Source organism: Triturus cristatus, chromosome 3_1 (genome assembly GCF_964204655.1).
Source record: "Triturus cristatus chromosome 3_1, aTriCri1.1, whole genome shotgun sequence".
NCBI lineage: Eukaryota > Metazoa > Chordata > Amphibia > Caudata > Salamandridae > Triturus > Triturus cristatus.
Window position 1 is genome coordinate 308,731,802 of NC_140583.1, and position 23,002 is coordinate 308,754,803.

The window sequence follows — 23,002 nt, forward strand, 5'->3', positions numbered from 1 at the left end:
GGACGACTCCTGGTGGCCCGTCGCACTAGGAAACCTTCCACCCCTACGGACCACGCCCGAAACCTCAGCATCATACTGGACTCCATGAACTGCCAAATCAACGCAGTATCCTCATCCGGTTTCCAACACGTTCCACCTGCTTCGAAAGACCTTCATATGTCCCCCCACAGAATCTAGAAAGACGGTCACTCACGCCCTCATCACCACTAGACTTTACTACGGCAACACACTCTACGCCGGTGTCACCCAGAAACAGCTCAGGAAACTACAGAACGTCCAAAACGCCACAGCCAGACTGGTCCTCGACATCCCCTGCCGCAGCCACATAACACCTCTGAAAACTCCACTGGCTCCCTATCAACAAGAGAATCACCTTCAAGCTCCTCACACATGCCTACAAGGCCCTCTGTGACGCAGGACCAGTAGATCTGCCTTGCTTTGCACACTCCTGTCAGACAACTCCTCTCAACTCGCCCTGGCCTCCGTCCCACCAATCCACAAGACCAGAACCAGAAGAAAATCCTTTGCTTACCTCGCCGCCAAGACCTGGAACACCCTACCACTCCACTTCAGGCAATCCGCGTCACTGACCCAGTTCAGGAAGGACCTCAAGACCTGGCTCTTCGAATAAACCTTCACACCAGATGCATCAGCAGCCTCATCTCCCCAGCTCATGGAGACCCTCAAGGGTGTGTAGCTGAGCTTTACAAATCCCTGATCGATTGATTTTACAGGACCATTGTTTCATTAAGCAGTCAATTACCTAGGGTTGCTGTTGCGTTGCCTTGGGTGTACCCTTGTGCTTACACCAACAGCATAGCTTATTGTTTTTGGCCATCTGCACTGACAGCCTCTGAAAAGGAGCGATGGGACGGAGTAGTGAAACAAACAAAGTGATTAGAGAAATACTTTGACTACTCACAGCCACTGGCAATTTGAGGCTGAAAAAAGTCCATCACTTTTAGTCCAGTGTGCCATTCCAGATAGATTCAAGCCATATGCAAATGAATGTTGCTCCAATAGGAACATTCCAGTTCGAACTGCTAAGCCATATCCCCACTTGTTGGCATCCTAAGCAATTCCAAAACGGTTTCAGCCTACTTGGGCCTCATCAGTGATACACAGTTTGGACCAGTGTGGCACAGTGAGCATGTGACCCGCATCTGGGTATACCAGCTGTACTAAAATTCTACCGCAAAAAAAAAAAGTAATGGAAGGAATGCTTAAATTAATAGCAACTACCTTTGAACTCTTGGGTCCTGTACTCACTGTGCCATAGAAATACAGATGCAGCTTGCGGATAAAGCCCGTTCGCAGTTCTATGGGGACCTTGTCTTAAAATTCTGTCTGGACTGTACCAATGAAGCAGGGTCATGCCAGTGAAAGTGTTCGTTTGGAGTGAAGCAGTGGACAAAAAAACATCTGGGATGCAAACAAATTAATTACTAGTGCTGAGATAAATTCAAGCATTCCCACCCACCCCCTTGTTTTCTTTAGGACTTACTGTGGGCCTTATAAAAAAAATAAAAGCTAGGAGTACTACATAAAACTTTATTAGAATGAAAGAGTGAGAAAACAAGGGGAGTGCATCACAGGTACTGTTGCCTCCATGAAAGAAGCAGCCTCTGAATTTAACATTAGAAAGCTGCGTTTATCAATAGGCGGGTTAGTCTCTCAACAATTTTATAAGAATAGAAAGACGAGGCTGCAGACTACCATCTGCGTTATAGTAGATGCATCTATATATGGTAAATACATTTATATTGTGCATTCCCACCATTTGTATGGTCCTGGGAAACCTTAGAAATCTGGCCACCCTTTACAGTTCTATGACTCATTTTAACCAGAGTCAAAATGGTCCGGAGAAATTTTATTTGGTCATGTTTCCCATTGTTTAAATGAGTGATACTGAATAGTGGCTGGTAAAGTAAAACCCAAGTGGTCTAGTGCTGAATGTGAAAATGTATTGCAGTGGCCAGAGAGATTAGGTTATGGGGCTATGTAGAGCATTATGTGCAGGATTGCATGCTCTGAAAGAGATCATTGCTATTTTTGTCCTGCTGGGATGTAGAGATTTTACCTACTTGGCTTTGGTACTTGTTATATTTCACAAAATCTTTTCCCATCCCATTGTTTGGCATTTGTATCACCTGTGATGTGAAAGGAAACCTATCTACTGAGGAGTTTATCAAATCAACATCCTGTAATGCCATCTTTTTCTGTACTACCCAAGATACATAAAACACAAAGGCCACTGCCAGGCCGCCCTATCATCTGGGGCATTGGTTCGCTTTTGAAAGCTTTGTCCACTTTTGTGGACTTTTTCCTTCGCCCGATGGTGAGCAAAATGTCGACCTATCTGAAAGACACTGCGGATGTCCTGAGGTTAGTAACTGAGATTGAGTTGAATATCGACACTGATTTGCTCGTCTCATTTGACGTTGAGTCATTGTATACTTGCATACCGCAAGACGAAACCCTTGATGTCATCAGACTGTTACTAGATGGACGAGACCTGGACTCCATCACACCCGTCCAGTTTATCATGGAGTGTGCAAGACCTGCTATGAAAGAAAACTTTTTCAAATTTGAAGACACTATCTACCTGCAAACATCTGGAACATCAATGGGTAGTGTCTTCACCCAGATTCTGGCCAACCTCTATGTTCATGTATTTGAGTAAGAACACATACTGAACACCATCAACCCTTACCGTGGTAACATTATCTGGAAAAGATACATAGACTATGTTTTTGTGATATGGAGAGGTGTAGTCAAAACCATTCTCGAATTTCAGACTTGGCTGAATTCCAGGAATTCCTTTCTCCGTTTTACAGTCGAATATAGCAAAAACAGTCTTCCATTCTTAGATGCAAGGATCTTTCCCACAGAAAACGGTTTCCAAACTGAACAGTAGAAGAAACCGATGGCACGGAATTCTTCACTACTGTACAGTAGTCACCATCCTAAATCACTTTGTGATAACCTGCCATACGGTCAATTTCTTCGAGTCAGACGTAACTGTTCCACCTCAGATACATTTTCTGAATATGCAGGATTACTTTGCCGACAACTTAAGGAACGTAAATATCCTAATAGACTTGTACGTCAGTCATTGAAACGTACCTCTAAAAATAATCGTGAGGCACTGCTAGAAATTCGAGAGCCTAAACCCCCAACATCCAGACTTACATGCGCAAGTACGTTTAGCGCATTGTCAAATAAGATTCAAAAAACCATACGGAAAAATTGGTGCATCCTCAATATGGATCATGCAAACATCCCTCTACCCTTGTTCGCATTCAAGAGGAGTTCTAATTTAAGGGAAAGTTTGGTCCACACTCGACCCAGAAAACTTACCCCGACTCGGTCTTCAAAAGAAACCCTATGTAATCTGCCGCCAGTACAAGGACACTTCCCATGTGGGTCTTGCTCGGCCTGCCCACAAACGAAACACTCCACCATGATTGATATTGGGACAGTAAGACCATGGTCCCAAGTGCGACATACTAATTGTAATAGTGACAACATTATTTAATAACATGTCCGTGCCAACTCCGATACGTGGGGATGACCACACGAAAGGTCAAACTCCGTATCTCCGAACACAAGAGCACAATTAGATGCTGTAAGCAGGCCACCAAGCAGCTTACCAATCACTTTCTAGCCTACAAATATACAGCAGACGAGCTCCGCTGGACTGTGCTTGAGCAGCCACATTCCTGTGCATATAACAGATCCATCTAAAATCCTTTTCAATAAGGAACAACGTTGGGTGTTCAAATTGCAATGCGACAAGACAGGTCTTAATAATGAAATTCATTGGACCCTACTCTAAATCGCATTTTGGCATCGTCGGTTTCTCTTGTTTACATTAGTCAGCATGCAAGTCAGCTTTCCACCTATTACCTGCCCAGCTATTTGAAAAAAACTATAGGGTATGGTTTCATTTACTTTTGTTCATCATTCTTCTGCTGACCATCTAATTAAGATTTACCTGGAAGCGCTCTTTACGAGTGACAAGCATTTGTTGTAACTGTGGGACGTTTCCATGTATTGTTGTCTTTGAGTGATGCTGAAATTAATTTCAAGCTAGCCTCATTGCTATATGCGATGTACCAATGGATATGCAGAATACTGTGCATCTTGTTAGGACTATTTTTCTCTGTATAATGAGAGATTTCACATCCTCGCTGACACTTGCACGATTATAAACATGGCCCTGGCAACAGCAGCGAACTCAGACGACTGTGCATAATGAACCACGATTCCCATGAGCACGGGTGATTTTTAGGTCTCGCCTGACCCAGCGCTTGCGCTGGTCTGGCGAGACTTATTGAGAGGGCTCCAAAAAGTGCTACCAGGCCAGCCTAGAGCTACAGTGCATGTGCGCGGGCGCGCGTTTTACCGCAATTACTTTCACTTGCGCGGCCGCAAGGCCACTTTGATGTTTGATCGTGATCACTTTCGCGGCCGCACGGCCGCTTTGCATAGCCAATAGGTCTTGCTTTTGGTTTTGGGACCTTATAAGTATTTAGTTATGCAACTGTTGCATGGCTAAACACTTATAAGGTCCCAAAGGCGAGACCTATTGGCTATGCCAATGCTGGTTTGTAGTTCTATTATATACAGTGGCTTGAGGACGTGCTCTGCCTTCGTTTTATATACGGCTAGATTATATGCGATGTACCTCATCATTACAGCACCATTACTGATTGAAAGAGTGACTCAATCTCTTGATCTTATTTTTACGCAAATATCTGAACTTCCGATACTATGGGCCGCACTACAGCCGTGAACCCATAGCTGGTGTGCACTATCGTACTACAATTCCCATGAGTCCGAGCTCTTCTGTAGTCATATTCTGCACATGACTAGGCTAAATGTGAGGTATCAAACCATCATAGCACCTACATAGGCTGAAAGAGCGATTGAATTCTCTGATCTTACTTTTAGACAAATATTTGAACCTTCGATACTATGGGCCGCAAAACAGCTTCCAACTCATAGCCGGCATGTTTTTGTACTACATTTCCCATGAGCCCGAGCGCTTTTTTTGTAGTTAATACAGCAGTCGGAGGATGTTTCTCTGCCTTCAACCAGAGCATATATTTGACGTCTCAAGGTCAGTTTCTTCTTTGTAAATTGCTCTCTGGAGATTACTTTAACATTACAAACATTTTATAGGTAGGTAGGTAACGCTTTATTCAATAAAAAATATCATAAAAGCACAACATGCAATAATGTAAAAAGGATCAAGTAGGACAATAAAAAATCAGTTAATCATAGATATGTCTAAAAGGAATTATAAAGATAGCTACAAACGACATGTGCAAGGTGCAAGAAGCTTGGGGACCTAAAATTCATTGGAGTAAGATAAAAACAAGTCACATAGGTAATTCAGTGCATGTAGAGGGCAAGTTTTTTCTTCCGCAATAACCAAGCACAACCCAGATACTTAGCAATACCACAGACAATGGTGAGGGACGAGGCATCAGTTTGTAGAATGCGTAACACAGTACGGTAATCGCGACAACCGAGCATTCTACAAATCGGTCTCAACCACTTGGCTCTTGCTCTTCTATAGAGGAAACAGGCAAATAAAAAGTGAGGAATAGACTCTTTGGGTGCTGGACAACTTGGACAACCAACAGATGAAGGGAGGAATCCCTTCCAACCAGCAGTAACACAGTTAAGAGGAAGGGACCCTATTCTGAAGCGCACATACAAAGATCTATCCAATGGGGACTGAATAAAATCAAGATAGGGTTCCAGTTTGCAGAAAGGCTTATGTTCGAAAAAAGCCTCGCTCAGCTTCCCCAACTTTACATTGTTCAGTTCTCTTGAGTTTACCCAGCTCCAATAGGCCTTCTTAAGATCCTGTTTCTAAGGGGGTATCTGGGATTCCCAGCAGTCTTCGTAGCCAATGGACCTCAGTGTTTGTTTTATATAGGAGATCCATTTTAGCCTCCTCCCAGTATCCACCAAAATAAGTTCACTTAAGCCTGCAGCATATTTGGCAAGTTCTGGTGTCCGTCGCAGTCTTGCCCAAAATAATAGAGGTCGTAAACGTGCAATATCCTGAATAGAATGTCTGCCTAGGTCATAGAACAAGGGTTTTAGTGGAGATGAGGTGGGGACAGAGATGAGATTCCTCATAAATTTGTTCTCAGAAACGACCAGATCATGAATATTTTCGTATCCCCAAATTTCAGCCCCATACATAGAGCTAGATAATGCCTGTGCTTCATATACCACAAGGGCCGGTGCCACTGGTCGACTAGTAGAGAGATGTTGTTCTCTGATAATGGCACCAGATACCCTCTTGTGGCATAGGAGCATCTTGGTCAGATGCGAACTCCACTTCATCCCTTTTGCAATACGTATGCCTAGGTAATCGAAGGAATCCACGATATCTAACGGTGTGCCATCCAGACTAAAAGTATATCTAAAACGTCTCGGGGGGTTGATGACCATTAGTTTGGTTTTTTCTGTATTTATAATAAGACCATAGGACTTGCAAAAAGAGTCAAACCTATTTAAAATTTTTTGCAGGCCAGCCGGAGATTTAGAAATCAGGAGAGTGTCATCGGCGAACAGGAGAGTGGGGACTTTTTCACCCGCCAGGACTGGAGCATCAGCCGGGACCTCTCTAAGGAGATCCACCACCCCGTTGATATATAGAGAAAACAGGGTGGGGGCTAGGACACAGCCCTGGCGTACCCCCCTGTTCACCGTGACACTCCCTGTTAGCTGGCCCTGGGCGCCCCATCTAATGTTAGCATGATTGTTCTCATGAAGAAGCTTTAAAAAGGCAAGGATCTCTTGAGGGACACCTAATTGGGATAAGACCTGCCACAATTGTTGACGGGGAATTAAATCGAAGGCTGACTTTAGGTCTATAAAAGCTAAATATAAGATACCCTTGCCCAAAGCTACCGTTTTCCAGTATATCATAAAAAATCTAAAATCTTGATCCATGGTGCCTACCTTTTGTCTAAAACCTGCTTGAAAGTGCGATAAAACATCCCCATTCTCAATCCAACATCTCAATCTCCTAAGGAGAACCCTGCCAACCACTTTCTGTATTACGTCAATTAGACTAATGGGTCTATAGTTGGCAGGGTCCTCCCTATTACCCTTTTTATAGATGGGAATCACCACTGCGGCTTTCCAGGACTCAGGTACTGTGGAACCCTTGGCTATAGCGTTCATGACGACAGAAATGAATGAAGCCCAGGGAATTGGATCATGTAGAAGAAGATCGCCTGGCAGGCCATCTGGGCCTGCCGCCTTGCCGGGGGCAATACTTTTAATAGCCAGGATGACTTCATGGATCCCAAAATTGGTCTCAGCTGGGAAATTTGCGGTGGAGGACAAATCATCCACCACAGGAATGACAGAGACAGTCTCTCCCGCATATATAGCAGAGAAATGGTTAAACCATTGCAGCTCTGCTATATGGTTTGGGATACTTGCTGTTTTAGCTCTTTTGGCTCTGTTTAAGAGGTCCCAGAAAACCGATGAGTTCTGATTTAGTGCCGCATTTTATATACTCGCCATATCGCGGCGGCCCTTTATTAGCTTTATTGAACTTCATTTCCCAGCCCTACGAGGCATATAGGTCACGTCACTCGTACACGCCAATTCTTTGCAAGTCAGCATTGTTAACCAATCAAGTGCAGTATAAATAAGACCTCATTCCGGAACAGTTTACCTCCGACCAAGGCTTAGTTAAGCCCGGGGTACCGACATATAGGTGAGTCATTTGTATCATGTACCATCTGCTTTCTCCCTGCATTTTGGCTAGCTATACCTAGTGCAGTTTTTTAACCTATAGTCTCTTCAGTATTTCCGTCTTTGTTGTGAGGAGGCTTAAACTTATCACCCCCTTTAACTAAATGAACTTTGTATAAACTCACAGCTAAGCTGTATAGCTATTATGTAGGCTGAAGAATAATCTAGATCCCTACATGTAATGCTGTTAACATGTGAGTGATGTTCTTCACTTGGGGTTCTCCTTGACTATTCAAAAGTGAACTGAACACCTAGGTGTGTGTGATCTTTGGTAGTCGGTTTGACCGATTCCTATAGGTTAAGCCCTAGTGTTCTTCTTTTGTACCAATCGTCTTCTGATGTATTCATTACCACAGTATTCTGTATAGATCGATTTGTAAAAATGTTTGTAAGTCACAATTAGACTTTTTATAATTTTCATGAGTCTGGTTTTTCTGCCAATTTTTTTCTAGAGCGGTGCCTCACGTCCTGAGCAGTGGCCAGGTGAGGCTCTTTGCCCGCCCACTACAGGTAAGTCTTAAATACTAGATTTATAGATGATGTTACACATTCATTGCGACAGAGAGATGAGTATTTAGTACTCGCTCTTAGTTACTACTCACCACAACAGTTTCTGATTAGGTTATTTGTGTTTTCTTACACAGGTTAAACTACACCTCGCTCCTTGAACTGAAACAAGTGATGCGATAAGTTGTATCTGTTCCTTTTTCAGTTACATTCACTTTTTTATTTTCGTTTTCACATATAAACACAGTAGCTTATTCTTTTTAGGTCCTGAGGAAGGCTAGACACTCTTTAGGTCACAATAGCTGAAACATGTAGACTGACCCTCTAACTAGACAGTTGCAGTTTATTTTTTCCAAAACTGCCTTAGCACTGTTTTTAACCCTGACAATAAGGGATATCAAATAAATACTTTTTTATCTTGGTAGCCAGTCTTAATCCACACTTTTTTCACTCTTTTCTTATTACTGCGCCCATCACCTAGTAGTACATTTCGGCTCATCCCCTTTTGCATTTTAGTGTATCCTAGGAGATACGTAAAACATCCCTGTTCTCCTCCCTCACAGTGAGGGGGTTGTAGCCCTCGGCTGTACTAGGGGTTACAGCCGGGAGGAGATCCCAGATGATGAAGCATGTCACCTTGGTGAGTGATGGGACTCCGTCCCCTTATCAGGGCTTCCCAGATGAGGGTTTTCACTCAGGCGTGATTAGACAATGTTGATTGGTGGAGGATGCCTTTAGGAACCAAGTAACATCTATAGACCTCAAGACAGTTGAGTTTGTTTCATAGTTTATCAAATCAAACCTTACACCTTGAATTTTAAAAGATTTGTCAGTAACCAAACAGACCGTACTTCATGCCTTCAGCTTAAAACTGACATGTTCGAATTAACCAGAATCCAATACCGTCTCCACGAGGAAGTGAGCATGCAGTAGATAAAATTCTCTAGTTAGTGTGCTCATGGGCCATCCTGCCATTCAAAAACTGATTGCTCAATATATAAACATCCTGCATTATATACCCGGAGGAAGGTGTAGATAAGTTATTCCACAGTCAAAATATTCCAACATGCCAATATTATATCAGTATAGTTAATGAGAATCTGTAATGCCTGTATAAGCGGCAGTCTCTGATTTCTTTATATTTGGCGACTTGTGATGCACCCAGTCTGCAATTATAAAGAAAAGACATTCAGACTCGACTGTCGCAATGCCTATGGCCAGAGCTAGCAGCAGAGGTGAAAGGCAGGCCAGGTCATGGAGCAGAACTGAAGCAGCTGCTGTTTAAAGAGATGAAAACTAAAACGAAATGGTTACTTACCAGTAGGAGTAGTTTTGAGGCTTGAAGAGTTTTCTGGATTTACATGCTGAGCATTATTCTGCAATCAAGTGGCTGTGTCCGGAATTGTTTTTTTTTTTGGGGCATCATCGACCATCATTTGGTGGCGTGTCCGTCTCCGGTGTGATGTCATTTGGCGCCTAAGTTGTTCCTTTGTGTAGTCTCCATTTTCAGATTCTTTTTTTTCTTATTTTCCTTGGCTTCTCAGTTTCTTTTTCGCGTGGTTGAGATATCTCCCATTTATGGGGAGGACGGTGGGTCGCATGTGAATCCACAAAACTCTTCAAGCTGCAGCAAAACTATCCTAATGGTAAGCAACCATTTCGCTTTGCAGCATGAATCCTTTTCTGGATTCACATGCTGTGCATTAGATTATGTAGCAGTATCACTTCCTGCTGGTTGATTGGGATGAAATGAGGAAGTATGCGCTAACAGGTGCTGTAACACTCTGTCCCAACTGTGCCTGATTGTTTAATTGAAAGTCCACACAGTAATACTTGGCAAAGGTGTGTGGTGATGCCATGTCGGTGCTGCGCATATGGCGTCCATGGATAAGTTTGAGAGGAATGCTACTGTAGCGCCTTGGTTTCCTTGTAGAGTAGACATTTGGTTGTATGGGTAATGCTATTACCGCTGTAGAATAACAAGTCTATTGTTTCCACAATGCATCTGGAGAATGTTCCCTCAGTAACTGGTTTCCCTTTGGTTCCGTTTGCAAACAAGACGACTGGTTATCTTTGCGGAACCTCTTTGTTACTTGTAAGTAGTACATCAAAGCCCTTCTTACATCCAAAGTGTGTAGGGCTCTTTCTGTCTCAGTCTTTAGTTCTTTGAAGAAAGTGAGTAACTAAATGCTCTTACTGACAGGAAAGTTGGTGGGAACTATGTATTAGTTCTCAGAAGGATAAGTTACTTACCTGTAATACTAGTTCTCTTCCAGGGGTATCCTCATCAAAGTCATAAGCACTGAATATTCCCCGCCCATGTGCAGGGACCCCGGAAATAATACAATTATATATGTAAAAAACATACATATATACAGCTCTGTATATGTATAAACATATATCATTTTTTCCAAGCAAATGCAGCCCCCATAAAAGGCTAGACAATGTATATATAAACATCCAATAAAACATATAGGTATAATAATACACCTAAATCTCTTTTTTTTTAATGAGGTAAAAACACTCATGAGAAAGAAAAGAACTCTGTGAGAAACACAGATCACAAAAACATTGTTAGCCTGCAGGCTGCATTGCAATTCAATACCATAGAGACTGAAAAGCTCTGTACAGGTAAAAACTGGCACCGTGCCTTTAAGGCAGCCCTGACTGTAGTATCCCATCATGCCTCAGGGGTGACAGTTGGGTCAGTTGTTCTTTGCGGGACCGTAGTCCTAAACACAAAAATATATCTTTTCCATGGTAAATAATACACTCCTCTCATTTGCCTGGGGAGGCGGGTGGGTTGCTTATGACTGATGAGGATACCCCTGGAAGAGAACTAGGATTACAGGTAAGTAACTTATCCTTCACTTCCAGGGGATCCTCATCAATAGTCATAAGCACTGAATAGAATAGCAAGCCCACCTTCCACCTGCAGGCAAATGCAAAAATTGTACTATACATGGAGTAAGAAAAAACATGAAAATGATTATGTATGGAACAGATTCCTCAAGGAGGCTTGTCCTACTTGAGTGTCTGCTCTGGTGTCCGAATCCAGACAATAGTGTCTGGTAAAGGTATGGACAGATCTCCAAGTAGCTGCTTTGCAGATCTCGGAGAGTGGGACATGATTGAGAAAAGCAGCGGTAGCCGCCTTTCCCCTTGTAGAATGCGCCTTAGGGTGCGCCATCAACGGCTTCTGGGACAGTTGGTAGGCCAATTTAATACATGAAACAATCCACCTAGCAATGGAACGTTTTGATGCAGCAACACCTATGCGGACAACACCATAGTTCACAAACAATTGATCAGATTTCCTGACAGCCTTAGTCCTATCTAGGTAGAATTTTAGGACCTTTTTGACATATAAAGAATGCAACGCCCTCTCCGCTGGCGAGGAGGGGTTGGGAAAAAAGGTAGGCAAGGAGATGGTCTGATTGACATGAAAGTCCGACACCACCTTTGGCAAGAAAGATGGATGAGTCCTCATCACTACCCTATTAAGGTGAAACACAGTGTAGGGTTCTTTAGAACAAAGGGCCTGTATCTCACTGACCCTCCGTGCGGAAGTGATGGCTATTAAAAAGGCTGTTTTCCATGTAAGGTGCTGTAAGGTAGCCTTATGTATAGGCTCAAAAGGCGAACTCATGAGCCTTGACAGAACCAAGTTTAGCTCCCAAGAAGGTGAGGGAGGCCTAACAGGGGGATAAACTTTCTTGAGACCCTTCAAGAAATCCTTCACCACCTGCAGCTTAAAGAATGACTGCTGCGTTGGAGAGCGCCTATATGCTGTAATGGCTGCTAGGTGAACTTTGATGGATGAAAATTTCAACCCCACCCTCGCTAAGTGTAGAAGATAGGGCAAAATTACATCCTCCTGACATTTTGTAGGATCATAGTGATGTTGACAACATCATATGTAAAACCTTTTCCACTTACAGAGGTAAGAGTGTCTTGTCGAAGGCCTCCTGGCTTCCTTCAGTATGGTCATACACTCCTGGGGAAGGTTCAGATGGCCATACTGGAGGACTTCAGGAGCTCAGCGAGGGAAGGCTGGGATGGTAAATCTTCCCCTGCATCTTGGATAACAAGTCCAGCCTGCACGGCAGCAGTTTGTGAGGTCGGATCGACATGTGTAGGAGATCCGTTTACCACCACTGCCTCGGCCAGTCCGGTGCTATGAGGATCATCTTGGTAGATGAATTCTGCAGCTTGTTCACTACCTTGGGGATTAGTGGGAGAGGCGGAAAAGCGTACACAAATGTCATTGACCAATTGATCAAAAGGGCATTCCCTTTGGATCCTGGCCGATGGTATCTTGAGGCGAAGCCTCAGCATTTTGTGTTGCGCTTGTCCGCGAAGAGGTCCACTTGCGGACGCCCCCATTCCCCGAAGATGTCTTCTAACACCTCATCGTTTAGTACCCAGTCCTCTGGTTCCTGAAAATGAGTAAGTCCGCTTGCACATTGAGTTCTCCTGGCAGGTGCACCGCTTTCAAAGAGATGTTCCTTGCTAGGATCCAGTGCCACAGGGACTGAGCTTCCAGCGAGAGCGTCCTGGATCGAGTACCCCCCTGCTTGTTCAGGTAGTACATTGTGGTGGTATTGTCCGTCTGTACTAGAACGGTACTCGTCCTGATCGCGGGCAGGAACGCTTTGAGGGCTAGGTGGACTGCCCTGAGCTCCAGCATGTTGATGTGGTACAACTGCTCGCTGCTGGACCACCGCCCCTGGGTTTGCAGAGATCCGAGATGCGCACCCCAGCCTTGAAGGGATGCGTCGGTGATTAAGGTCTGAGTTGGTGGTTCCTGGTGGAAGAGAATTCCCACCTGTAGATTGGACGGTTTCAACCACCACTTGATTGACTGTTTGGCAGCTGAGGAAAGGCAAACTTTTTCTTCCCACAGGGAATTCCTTTGGTCCCATTTGTCCTCGAGATCTTGCTGGAGAGGACGCATCCTTAATCTGGCATTGGGCACTAGGAAAATGCAGGATGCCATGGCCCCTAGCAGAGATGAGATTTGTCTTGCCGTAGACAGATTGCTGGATATGATCTGCTTGCCCTTGAGGATAATGGATGACTCTCTCCTCCGAAGGAAACACTTTTCCTACTGCGGAGTCTATGGTTGCACCCAGATAGTGAATTCGTTGTGTTGGTGAGAAGTTGGACTTCTTGACATTCACCCTGAGCCCCAGTCTGCGACATAATTGCAGGCAAAGCGTCAGCTGTGATTGAACACTGAGGCGATGGACCTTTTATCAGCCGGTCGTCTAGATAGGGATAGACGACGACTCCTGCGCGCCTCAGTGCCGCCGCTACTACTGCCATGCATTTTGTAAACACTCGAGGAGCTGACTTCAGGCCAAATGGTAGAACCTTGAACTGATAGTGAGAGGTTCCCACCACAAACCTGAGAAACTTTCGATGACTTTGTAGGATGGGAATATGAAAATATGCGTCCTGAAGGTCCAGCGAACACATCCAATCGCCTATCCGGAGGAGAGGATATATTTGGTGGAGCGCCAGCATACGAAATTTTTCTCTTCTGATATGTTTGTTCAGTATTCGCAAGTCCAAGATGGGCCTGAACTCTTCTTTTGCGCTCCTTTTTTGAATCAGAAAATATCTGGAGTAAACTCCTTTCCCTCTTTGCATTCTGGGCACTCTTTCTATTGCGGAATTGAGTAGAAGAGTTGCCACCTCTTCTCTTAGCCTCTTGAGATGCTGAGAGGAATGCACAGGATGAATCGAGGGAGGGTGACTTCGGAAACGAAGCGAGTATCCATGACGCAGTATCTTTAGAACCCACTGGTCCTTCGTGATGGATTGCCACTCTGGAAGGTGATGCGCAATACCTCCTCCCACGGAGCGGTGGACAGCATCGGAGGAAGCAGTCCCTCATTGTTTCCCTGGAGCGTTAGATTGTTGGTTGTTACCACGTCCCCTGGATGGTCTGCGGGACTGGTATTGCTGTTTCTTTTGACTTTGCTGGTCCTGATTTTTCTGCCAGTGAGGGGTTTGAACCCTCTGCTGGTAGTTACGCCTATCGTTCCCCCTGCGGCGACGAAAATCTTTTCTCTTTTCAAGCCCCACGGCTTTCATGGTGTCGAGCTCTGCCTTCATGCGAGCCATTTCATCATCCGCATGAGACCCAAAAAGCGAACTACCCGAGAAAGGCAGGTTCAGTATTCTCGCCTGAGCTTCAGGCTTCAGAGCAGTCAGCCTCAGCCAGGAGGATCTTCTGGCCGTAATCTCATGTGCATACGAGTGTGTTGCTAAGGTTGCTCCATCCGCTGCTGCGCTTATCACTTGGTTGGAGACCAGACTGCCCTCTTGTAAAATCTCTTCAAAGTCCCGTCTATCTTCTGATGGAACTTTATCTATAAACCTCTGGAGAGAGTCCCACAGTGATCTAACGTAGCGCCCCAGAAGCGCTGAGGCACTGGCCACTTTAAGACTTGAAGATGCCGAGCCACAAACTCTTTTCCCCCACGAGTCTTGTGATTTGCTGTCCTTATCTGGAGGCACTGTGGAAGACGCAGCCACTGCATGAGTTTTTCTGGCAGCAACGGTGATAACAGAATCCAGTGGCGGATCTGATTTTAGAAATAGGGGATGCTCAGGAGCCGGACGATACTTCTTAAGAATCCGCGCCGGCGCAGATTTAATAGTTGCTGGCGTGAGGAAAATATCCATTACTGGTTGTAACAAACCAGGGACTAATGGCAACAGTGGGCGCGATACTGCTCGCTCATGAAGGGTTTCACAAATTATAGAAGAGGTGGTCTCTTGAACTGGCATTGGGATGTTCAATTTCGTAGCCCCTCTGCACAACACTTCTTGGAACCTAGAGATATCATCCACCGGCGATACTCTAGAAGGTGGTGTATCCGAGAGTGTAGGTGAATAATCCCTTCTTGAAGAACGACTTGACGGAGAGGATGAGGGAGTCCTACGCCGCCTTCTCCCCGATCTTGTTGACTCCCTTCTGTGAGAGGAGGACCTGGATTATCTCCTTGGTGTTCGAGAACGACGTTGAAAATCTTTCTCGAGAATGTGATCTTCCTGTTCTCAATGGGAGGTTTGTGTTTTTCAACCTTTCTAGGGAGGCCTTAACTGCGAGAGACATAGCAGAGTCCTGAGGTATCTCTCTCGGAGGACTTTGAGGCACAGCATGGTCTTCTTCCTGGGAACTATTCTCCATTGCAGGCACTGGAGATGGATTCAAAACCTCCGGTGATCCAGATCTTGATCTCGAACCTGATAATGAAGGCGAGATAGAGATAGGGCGCGGTGAATCATGCTCAGATGTAGTATACACCAGCCTATGAGGAGATTTGCGCCTGGATACTGGTTTGATAGTCAGACGAACGTGCGACAGCTCTTGATAACCCACTGGAGAGGGTCGCTTCAACGGTGATAAGCCTATCACCGGAGACCCGGGCCTTGACTCCGGGTGGATAATTGGTGAGTCTTCCTGCCTCGACGTCGAGAGCCTTGTCGTCGACGGAGGGCTTCGTCTGAACGGAGGCCTAGACCCCGACGGGGAATCTCGCCTCGACGTCACAGTCTTCTCCAAAGCCTTGGAGACTTGTGAGGACGGAGGCACCTGCCTCGACGTCGATCCCGACGGAGGCGCATGCCTCGACGTCGACCCCGACGGAGGCCCCTGCCTCGACGCCGGTCTAGACGGAGGCGCCTGCCTCGACATCGAATGTTCCGACGATGAAGGTCTCGACGTCGTAAGTGTCTTCGCCGACGGTCGGTCTTGTCTCGACGGCGAACCTGGTCTCGACGACGATCTCGGTCTCGACGTCGTAGCAAACTTTGAAGTCGAACGCCTACGAACTTCTTTCGACGTCGACTTTCCTCTTGCCGCTTTTGACGTCGAACGATGTCTCTCTCTGGACGTCGAACGATGCCTCTCTCTTGACGTCGAGCGATGTCTTGCCGACGAACTATGACGACGTTCCCTCGACGCCGATGATTTCTTAGACGTCGAAGTCGCCGACGACGAACGCATCCGCTTCGCCGCTGTATCTAGAGTCGACGACTATTTCCTTTTCGAAGCATGACTCCCCCTGGACTCCTCACCTCTCAGCGACGATCCCGCCGCTGGAGTCTTCGACGCCCAGCCCGACGCCGAAGGAGAGCAAACGGGGACCAGCTGCTTCGACGTCGACCGCTCCACTGATAATCCATAGAGCCTAATCCTCTCTCTCTCCTTCAAAGTTCTCTTGGAGAGGTCTTAACAATGACGACATGTAGCTGGAGAGTGAGATTCTAGCAAACAGACGATACACACTGTGTCTGAAGAAGCCTTCTTTTTGCCACAGGAAGGGCAAGGCATAAATAAAGAAGGCATTTTTCTGTTGAAAATAGTCAGAAAAACACAGGATACAAACTTCCTCACAGATATTAATAAGAGGAAGCTTAAACAATTACTAGAAAAGCAATAATTCTTGACTGACAAGTCGAAAAGAAGAGAGCTGAATTCCAGGGTCCTGACTGAAGGAGCCGGAAAGAACAACTGACCCAACTGTCACCCCTGAGGCATGATGGGATACTACAGTCAGGGCTGCCTTAAAGGCACGGTGCCAGTTTTTACCTGTACAGAGCTTTTCAGTCTCTATGGTATTGTATTGCAATGCAGCCTGCAGGCTAACAATGTTTTTGTGATCTGTGTTTCTCACAGTGTTCTCTTTTCTTTCTCATGAGTGTTTTTACCTCATTAAAAAAAAAAAAAAGATTTAGGTGTATTATTATACCTATATGTTTTATTGGATGTTTATATATACATTGTCTAGCCTTTTATGGGGGCTGCATTTGCTTGGAAAAAATGATATGTTTATACATATACAGAGCTGTATATATGTATGTTTTTTACATATATAATTTTATTATTTCCGGGGTCCCCGCACATGGGCGGGAATATTCAGTGCTTATGACTATTGATGAGGATCCCCTGGAAGAGAACTACCTTGTACTTGCGCATTTGCAGATATGGTTCCTGTATTGTTGGCGCTTGTAGTTCACTCACTCTATGTATGGATGAGATTGCAATCAGATATGCTGTCTTGCGTGTGAGTGATTTGAGGTCTGACCTGTGCATAGGCTTGAAGGGGTTGGCCATAAGTTGTGTAAACACTGGCTCAGGTTCCACAGTGGTGCTGGGACTGCTCTTGGTATGGCAATCTTTTTAGCCCGCTCTAGGAACTTTTTACAACAGGTGTTGTGAAGAAGCATTGCATCATGTACCCCTATTATATGCTACTATCGCAGCTAGGTGTACCTTTGAAGATGAGTAAGTTAGTCCAGTGCCTAGCAGATGAGTTAGGTAAGTGAATACAGTTTCTTGTTTTGTTCTTGATCTCACATAATTCTTTGTTCTGCACCAGTGTATGTATCTTTTCCATTTTGCAGCGTAGCACTTCCTGGTGGTAGCTCTTCTTGCTTCCTTAAGCATCTCCATTGTTCTGGGCTGTACATACGTAGGAGCCAGGCTGCTAGGCCCAGGGTTGCTGGTTACGGGTGGTACACCTTCCCTTCCTGCATTGTCAGCAGATCTCGTTCTGTCTTGATCACGATAATGCTTCCCTTGGACATCGCCAACAGGTCTGCGTAACAGGTTTGTTTGGCTCACTGCGGGGTAATAAGGATGCGTTTTGTTCCTGGTTGTCTAGCTTTCTCCAGTACCTTTGAAATCAGGGGAATTGGTGGAAAGGCGTAGGCAAATTTCCCTGACCAGTTTACTGACAGAGCATTCCCCTCTGATAGAGGGTGTCGAAACCTGGACGTAAAGTGTTGCCATCCTGCGTTCTTTGGTGTTGCGAACAGGTCCAGTGATGCTCTCCCCCATGTATTGAACACTCTTGTTTTAGTTCCCATTTGTGGATCTGCTTCATTGTCTGCTTAGTCTGTCCACCTTAGTGTTTTCCTTTCCTGGTAGATGGATAGCCTGTAGTGATATGTGTTTTTGTATTACCCATTACCATATCTGTTGGGCTAATTTGCTCAGCGCGAACAATTTCATTCCTCCCGGTTTGTTCAGGCAGAACATGGCTGTTGTCTGTTTGTATTAAGACTGTCTGACCAGTTATATGAGACTGGAATGCTTTCAGGGCTAGGAACACTATCTTCATCTCCAGGAAGTTGATGTGCTTCAGCCCATCTGTATTTTTCCATTGTCACCGTACTTTTAATGTGTTCATATGTGTGCCCTCCACCCTATGTGAGATGCATCCGTTGTGATGGTCACTGTAGGACATGGTATTTTGAAAAGTCGCCCTGACTCACATTTTTTGCTTGCCATCATTGTATCTCCTTTTGTACCTTTGCTGTGACGACTAGAGCTAGTCGTCTAGGTATGGGTATACATGTATTCCTTTCTTTCGTAGGTAATGCTGCAACTGCTTAGAGGCATTTTGTAAACACTTGGTTCTGACTTTATTCTGAATCGCACTACTCTGAATTGGTAGTGTACTTTTTCCTGTACAAATCATAGGCATTTCTTGGGGCCTTGATTAACAGGGATGTGAAGGTAGGCATCCTTTAAGTGTAAGGTGGCCATGTAGTCTCCCCGCTAAGAGTGGTATCACTCCCTGCAGAGTTGTCATTTTGAAGTGTGGTGTGCGGATAAACTTATTTATGTATCTGAGGTTCAAGATTGGTCATAGGGTGAGATCCTGTTTTAGGACCAGGAGGTATGGTGAATACATTCCTTGGTTTCTTTCTTCTATGGGTACCCTTTCCATGGCTCTCTTTAGAAAGAGTTCCCAGGCCTCTTTTCTGAGCTGTGTTACTTTGTTTCCTCAAAAACATTTAGATTTTTGAAACGTATGGAGAGGTTTCTTGGCCAGTTCTATGCAATATCCATGACCTATCACATTTAAAATCCAATTGTCTGAGGTGATCTTTTCCCACTCCTGTGATCAGTTCCCTATCCTTCCTCCCACTGGTATTTTGTAGGGGTCTATGCCTGTGAGCAAGTAACTTGCTGGAGGCTTCTCGTCTCCAAGAGTTTGTCCTCTCCTCTTTCCTCATGCATAAAAGGTCTGCCTTGCTGCATGTTGCCACTGTTGGTAGGTGGACTATTGCAAGGCTTGCTATAAGATGCCCTGTGCTGGCTGCTGCGGTTGGCCCTATGGGAAGTGTGTTCTGCCTGTTGGTTTGGGGGATATGTTTCTGCCTCGCCGGAAAGATACTCTGTATTGCAGAGCCACCATGGCCTTAGCTGTCTTGTTGTCCTTTTTAATTTGCTGTAACAACTCTTAGACAGCCTGGACAAACAGAACATCTCTGGAGAAGAGCTTGTTAATGATAGATGCTTGAACATCTGGTTTAAATACTGATATTCTTAGCCAGGCATGCCTCCTGAGAGTTCTTACCGTGCACATCTGCCTGCTGGCAGTGTCAGCAGCATACAGGGCTGGCTTTAGGCAAGTGTTGGCCACATTTGATCATTCCTGCATGACTGCTATTGCACTATTTCTGTATTCCTCACAAAGGTGTTGCATCAGGGATTCCATTTAATCCCATTGCTAATGTCCATATCGGTTCATCCGAGAGTTAGAGTTGCCAATCCATCACTGTGTTGCTGCTTCTCTCTCCATCGTTCTACCCACCAGAGCAAGCCTCTTGCTCAGGTGGTGATCCTGTTGGAGCTATGAGTGTTATTGTGCCTTCTGGCCATTGCCACTATGATGGAGTCTGCGGGCACATTACCTTGAATGCATTTTGGGTCCTGTGTCGAGGGCACGCATTTCTTTTCGAACCGGGCAGTTATTGCTTTAGTTGCTGCTGGTCCTTTGAATGCCTCCTTGTCTTGATCCAAAATGCTGGGAAGCATTAGCAGGTACAGGTTTCCCTTGTTGGCAGGCATCAAAGTATTTAAAAGGAAACAGCAGTCTCCTTTTTCCTCTTCTAGCTGCACCCAATACGTTTTGGCAGCATTCCTGATGATGTTCTATATTGTGAGGTCATCAGGTGGTGATGGCCTCAAGGGGTAATTCTTCACCTCCTCTTCGGGGGGGGGTTAGAGTGTCGGTTTCGCAGTCGACCCACGATTCCTCATCGAACCCTGCCCCTCTGGCTCATACAACTCCTCTTGGAGTTTTTCCTCATATTCTTTAAAAGAGTCGCAAAAACTCCTTCCGCTGAAGTAGCACCGCCATTTCTGCCTCAAGCCTTCTCTTTCTTCTTGACCTACTGCGCCCCGTGTTTTGCATCGGCCTATTTTTCTGCGTCAATGGTTCTACCGTCTCCGTAGTCTCTTTCCTTTCACGCTCTCTCGAGCAACTGGGACCTTCGAAGTCTTTGACTTCTTGCCGGCATCGGTATCCGTGGTCTGGGATCCATGGGCATTTTGTACTCTCAGCTGACCTTCGGTCGATGTTTTAACAGATGCAGAGGCTGCCTTTTGGGGTTATTTCTCAGAGGTTTTATGCTCTGGGCCTTTCAAATATTTGTTTTTTTTACCTTCTGGATCTTCTTTTCGGCTCTCTTGCCACTTACATCTCTGCCATTTTTTCTCAGTGTTAGCGTCGGGATTTAGACGTCTGATCCTCCGTGGACTATCTCGGCCTCCTTGATGTTGTTGTCGTTGCTGGCCATTTCCTGCTCTCTGTGGTTCATCTCTGCACTGTTAGTGCTGGCCCAGACGTGGTAAAATTCCAGCCTCTGTCTTCTGTGTACATTCAAGGTTTTCAAGATAAATGAAGTACAGGCTTCCTAATCCTGGTCTGTGGTCTTTTGGCAGACAAAGGTTGCAGACCTCGTGGGGGTGGGGGTGGAGTGGAAGGGACTCTGTGAACTTGTGGTGGGAATTGGGGCAAAATTTAAAGGGAGTTTTGTCCATGTCCCCTACCTTGACTCCTTCTCCGACCACGTGGTTGTTCCTGGCAGGGTCCCCCATGGGAAGGGGAGAGTGAAGGATCCCCCTTCTCGATCTGCTTCTTTTCTTTGCAGTCTTCAGCGAATTGATGTTTTCTTTGAAAAATGTCAGATATTTCCCAAAATCTTTTGGAGCGCCTCCGCTGCTTCCAGACCCAACAGCAGAAAAAAGAATCTGAGGATGGCAAATATGCACAGGAACATTCGAGGCGCCATCTGACGTTTGCGGACGAACCTACCACCAAATGATGGTCGATGACGCCAAAAATAAAAGACAATTCAGGACCCAACCACTAGCGGGCAGATTAATGCACAGCATGTGAATCCAGAAAAGATTCATGCTGCAAAAGTTGCTTTTCTTTCTTCTGCACTATTTCAATAGATTAAAATGACAAGCAGAGAGAATGTTTATTTCTTTGCAGTCCTTAGATAGAGAAAAGCTAAAATCTTTCTGCATCTTTCTTCAAATTTCGAGCAACTCCAGCTTTTTTTTTTTTAAACTGACTTGTGCTGTACTGTTTCTAGTATCTTAGTTGTAGGCAAACTGGTGGATCCTATCTGAAATGCGGCCGCATCAAAGGCAGGACCCAATTGGTGTTTGGCACTCTCTCCTCTAGGAGCTGCACCCACGATCTCCTGGTTCAACATTCTTGCCGGGGTGTTAAAGGCAAAAAGATGCACTTATATTTGTAGTTTTAAAAATAGTGTCGTCCAAAAGGAATTTTTTGGTTTGTTGTCCTGTTATTTATTGTTGGTGATCAGGTTCACAAAAAAGGGAAGAAACAAACAGCCATGTGTTTCGCCCGTGGCGCCTAATAGGCCGAGGGCTTTCTCAGGGCGTGATTATACCAAAAGTCATATGCGCCATTGTTATGCATTCGAAGAGGTGCAGAGTATAGGGGGAGAGAGAGAGGGTTGACGGTTAAGACAGTAACCAAGTGTGATGAAGTCAGATGTGTGTGAGAGGGACACAGAAAGGAAGAAAGAAAGGAAGGAAGGAAGAGAAAGAAGGGAGAACAAGAATGATAGAAAAGCTTAGAGTGTTTACGGGGAGGACAAGGGGTTAAGAGGTATAAGCATGCCAAAATTGGTGAAGATGGTTATGTGTGCACGTAAAGAAAAGAGGTGAGGAAGTGACAAGGGGTAGCATAGTTAATGTGGTTATTAATCATAAAGGCATTTCTCAAGTAATCTGGTTGTAACGGCTAAAATACATTACTCCAAGGTATATATATCACAGTCCATCCTCTAACTAATCAGCTTATTCAACATATTAAAATGGAGAAATTACAAATGATATGATTGGGTAATCAGTACGGACAAGTTAAAAAGCAGTATTCGAGTTTTCTGAAACTAAATATTTCAGCCTTCCACTCATGCAAACTGTACTCTCTATTTTCACTTACACGGACAATGGAGAGAAGTCTTATATAGTCTGCAAGCAGTTCTGCAAGGAGGAAGAAGTCACTGTTTGCCTGTTCTTGGTGCAGCTGCTCTATTTTCTCCTCAACCTCAGCTAGCTGAGAGAGTGCTCGAGATAAGGCCGTGTTGTCCTCCGAGCTGCCAAGCATAGCTAGACTCTTTGCAAACTGTGCTGTATTCAGTGCCAGCTCTGAAACAAAGACAAATGAAAGTCAGTAGGTGTGATATTCACATTTTAGTAATTTATGCATATAAAGCATGTTCATTTTTACAACAAACAATATAGATTTTACTGGGTGACAATTGTGTGCTTACTGTATTTTTGACAATGTTACACACGTCTAGATGAAGGATAGCGGTCATCATTTGTACACTGGAAAGATAA

At 45.0% G+C, this 23,002-nt stretch overlaps 1 protein-coding gene and 1 long non-coding RNA gene across 3 annotated transcripts in view; one reads left to right on the plus strand and one right to left on the minus strand.

Moving 5' to 3' along the window:
• The window catches only part of SNX1 (sorting nexin 1), a 732,138-nt gene that overhangs the window by 211,350 nt on the left and 497,786 nt on the right, over nt 1-23,002 (minus strand). For both annotated transcript variants that reach the window (XM_085643997.1, XM_085643996.1), the window contains exon 11: nt 22,602-22,807. In XM_085643997.1, coding sequence (XP_085500123.1) covers nt 22,602-22,807 — 206 coding nt within the window. The remainder of the gene's footprint in view (nt 1-22,601; nt 22,808-23,002) is intronic.
• LOC146860156 (uncharacterized) overlaps nt 1-23,002 on the plus strand; it is a 208,188-nt gene that overhangs the window by 147,037 nt on the left and 38,149 nt on the right. Inside the window, exon 2 of the long non-coding RNA XR_014978797.1 lies at nt 8,250-8,307. This is a non-coding gene — a long non-coding RNA (uncharacterized LOC146860156). The remainder of the gene's footprint in view (nt 1-8,249; nt 8,308-23,002) is intronic.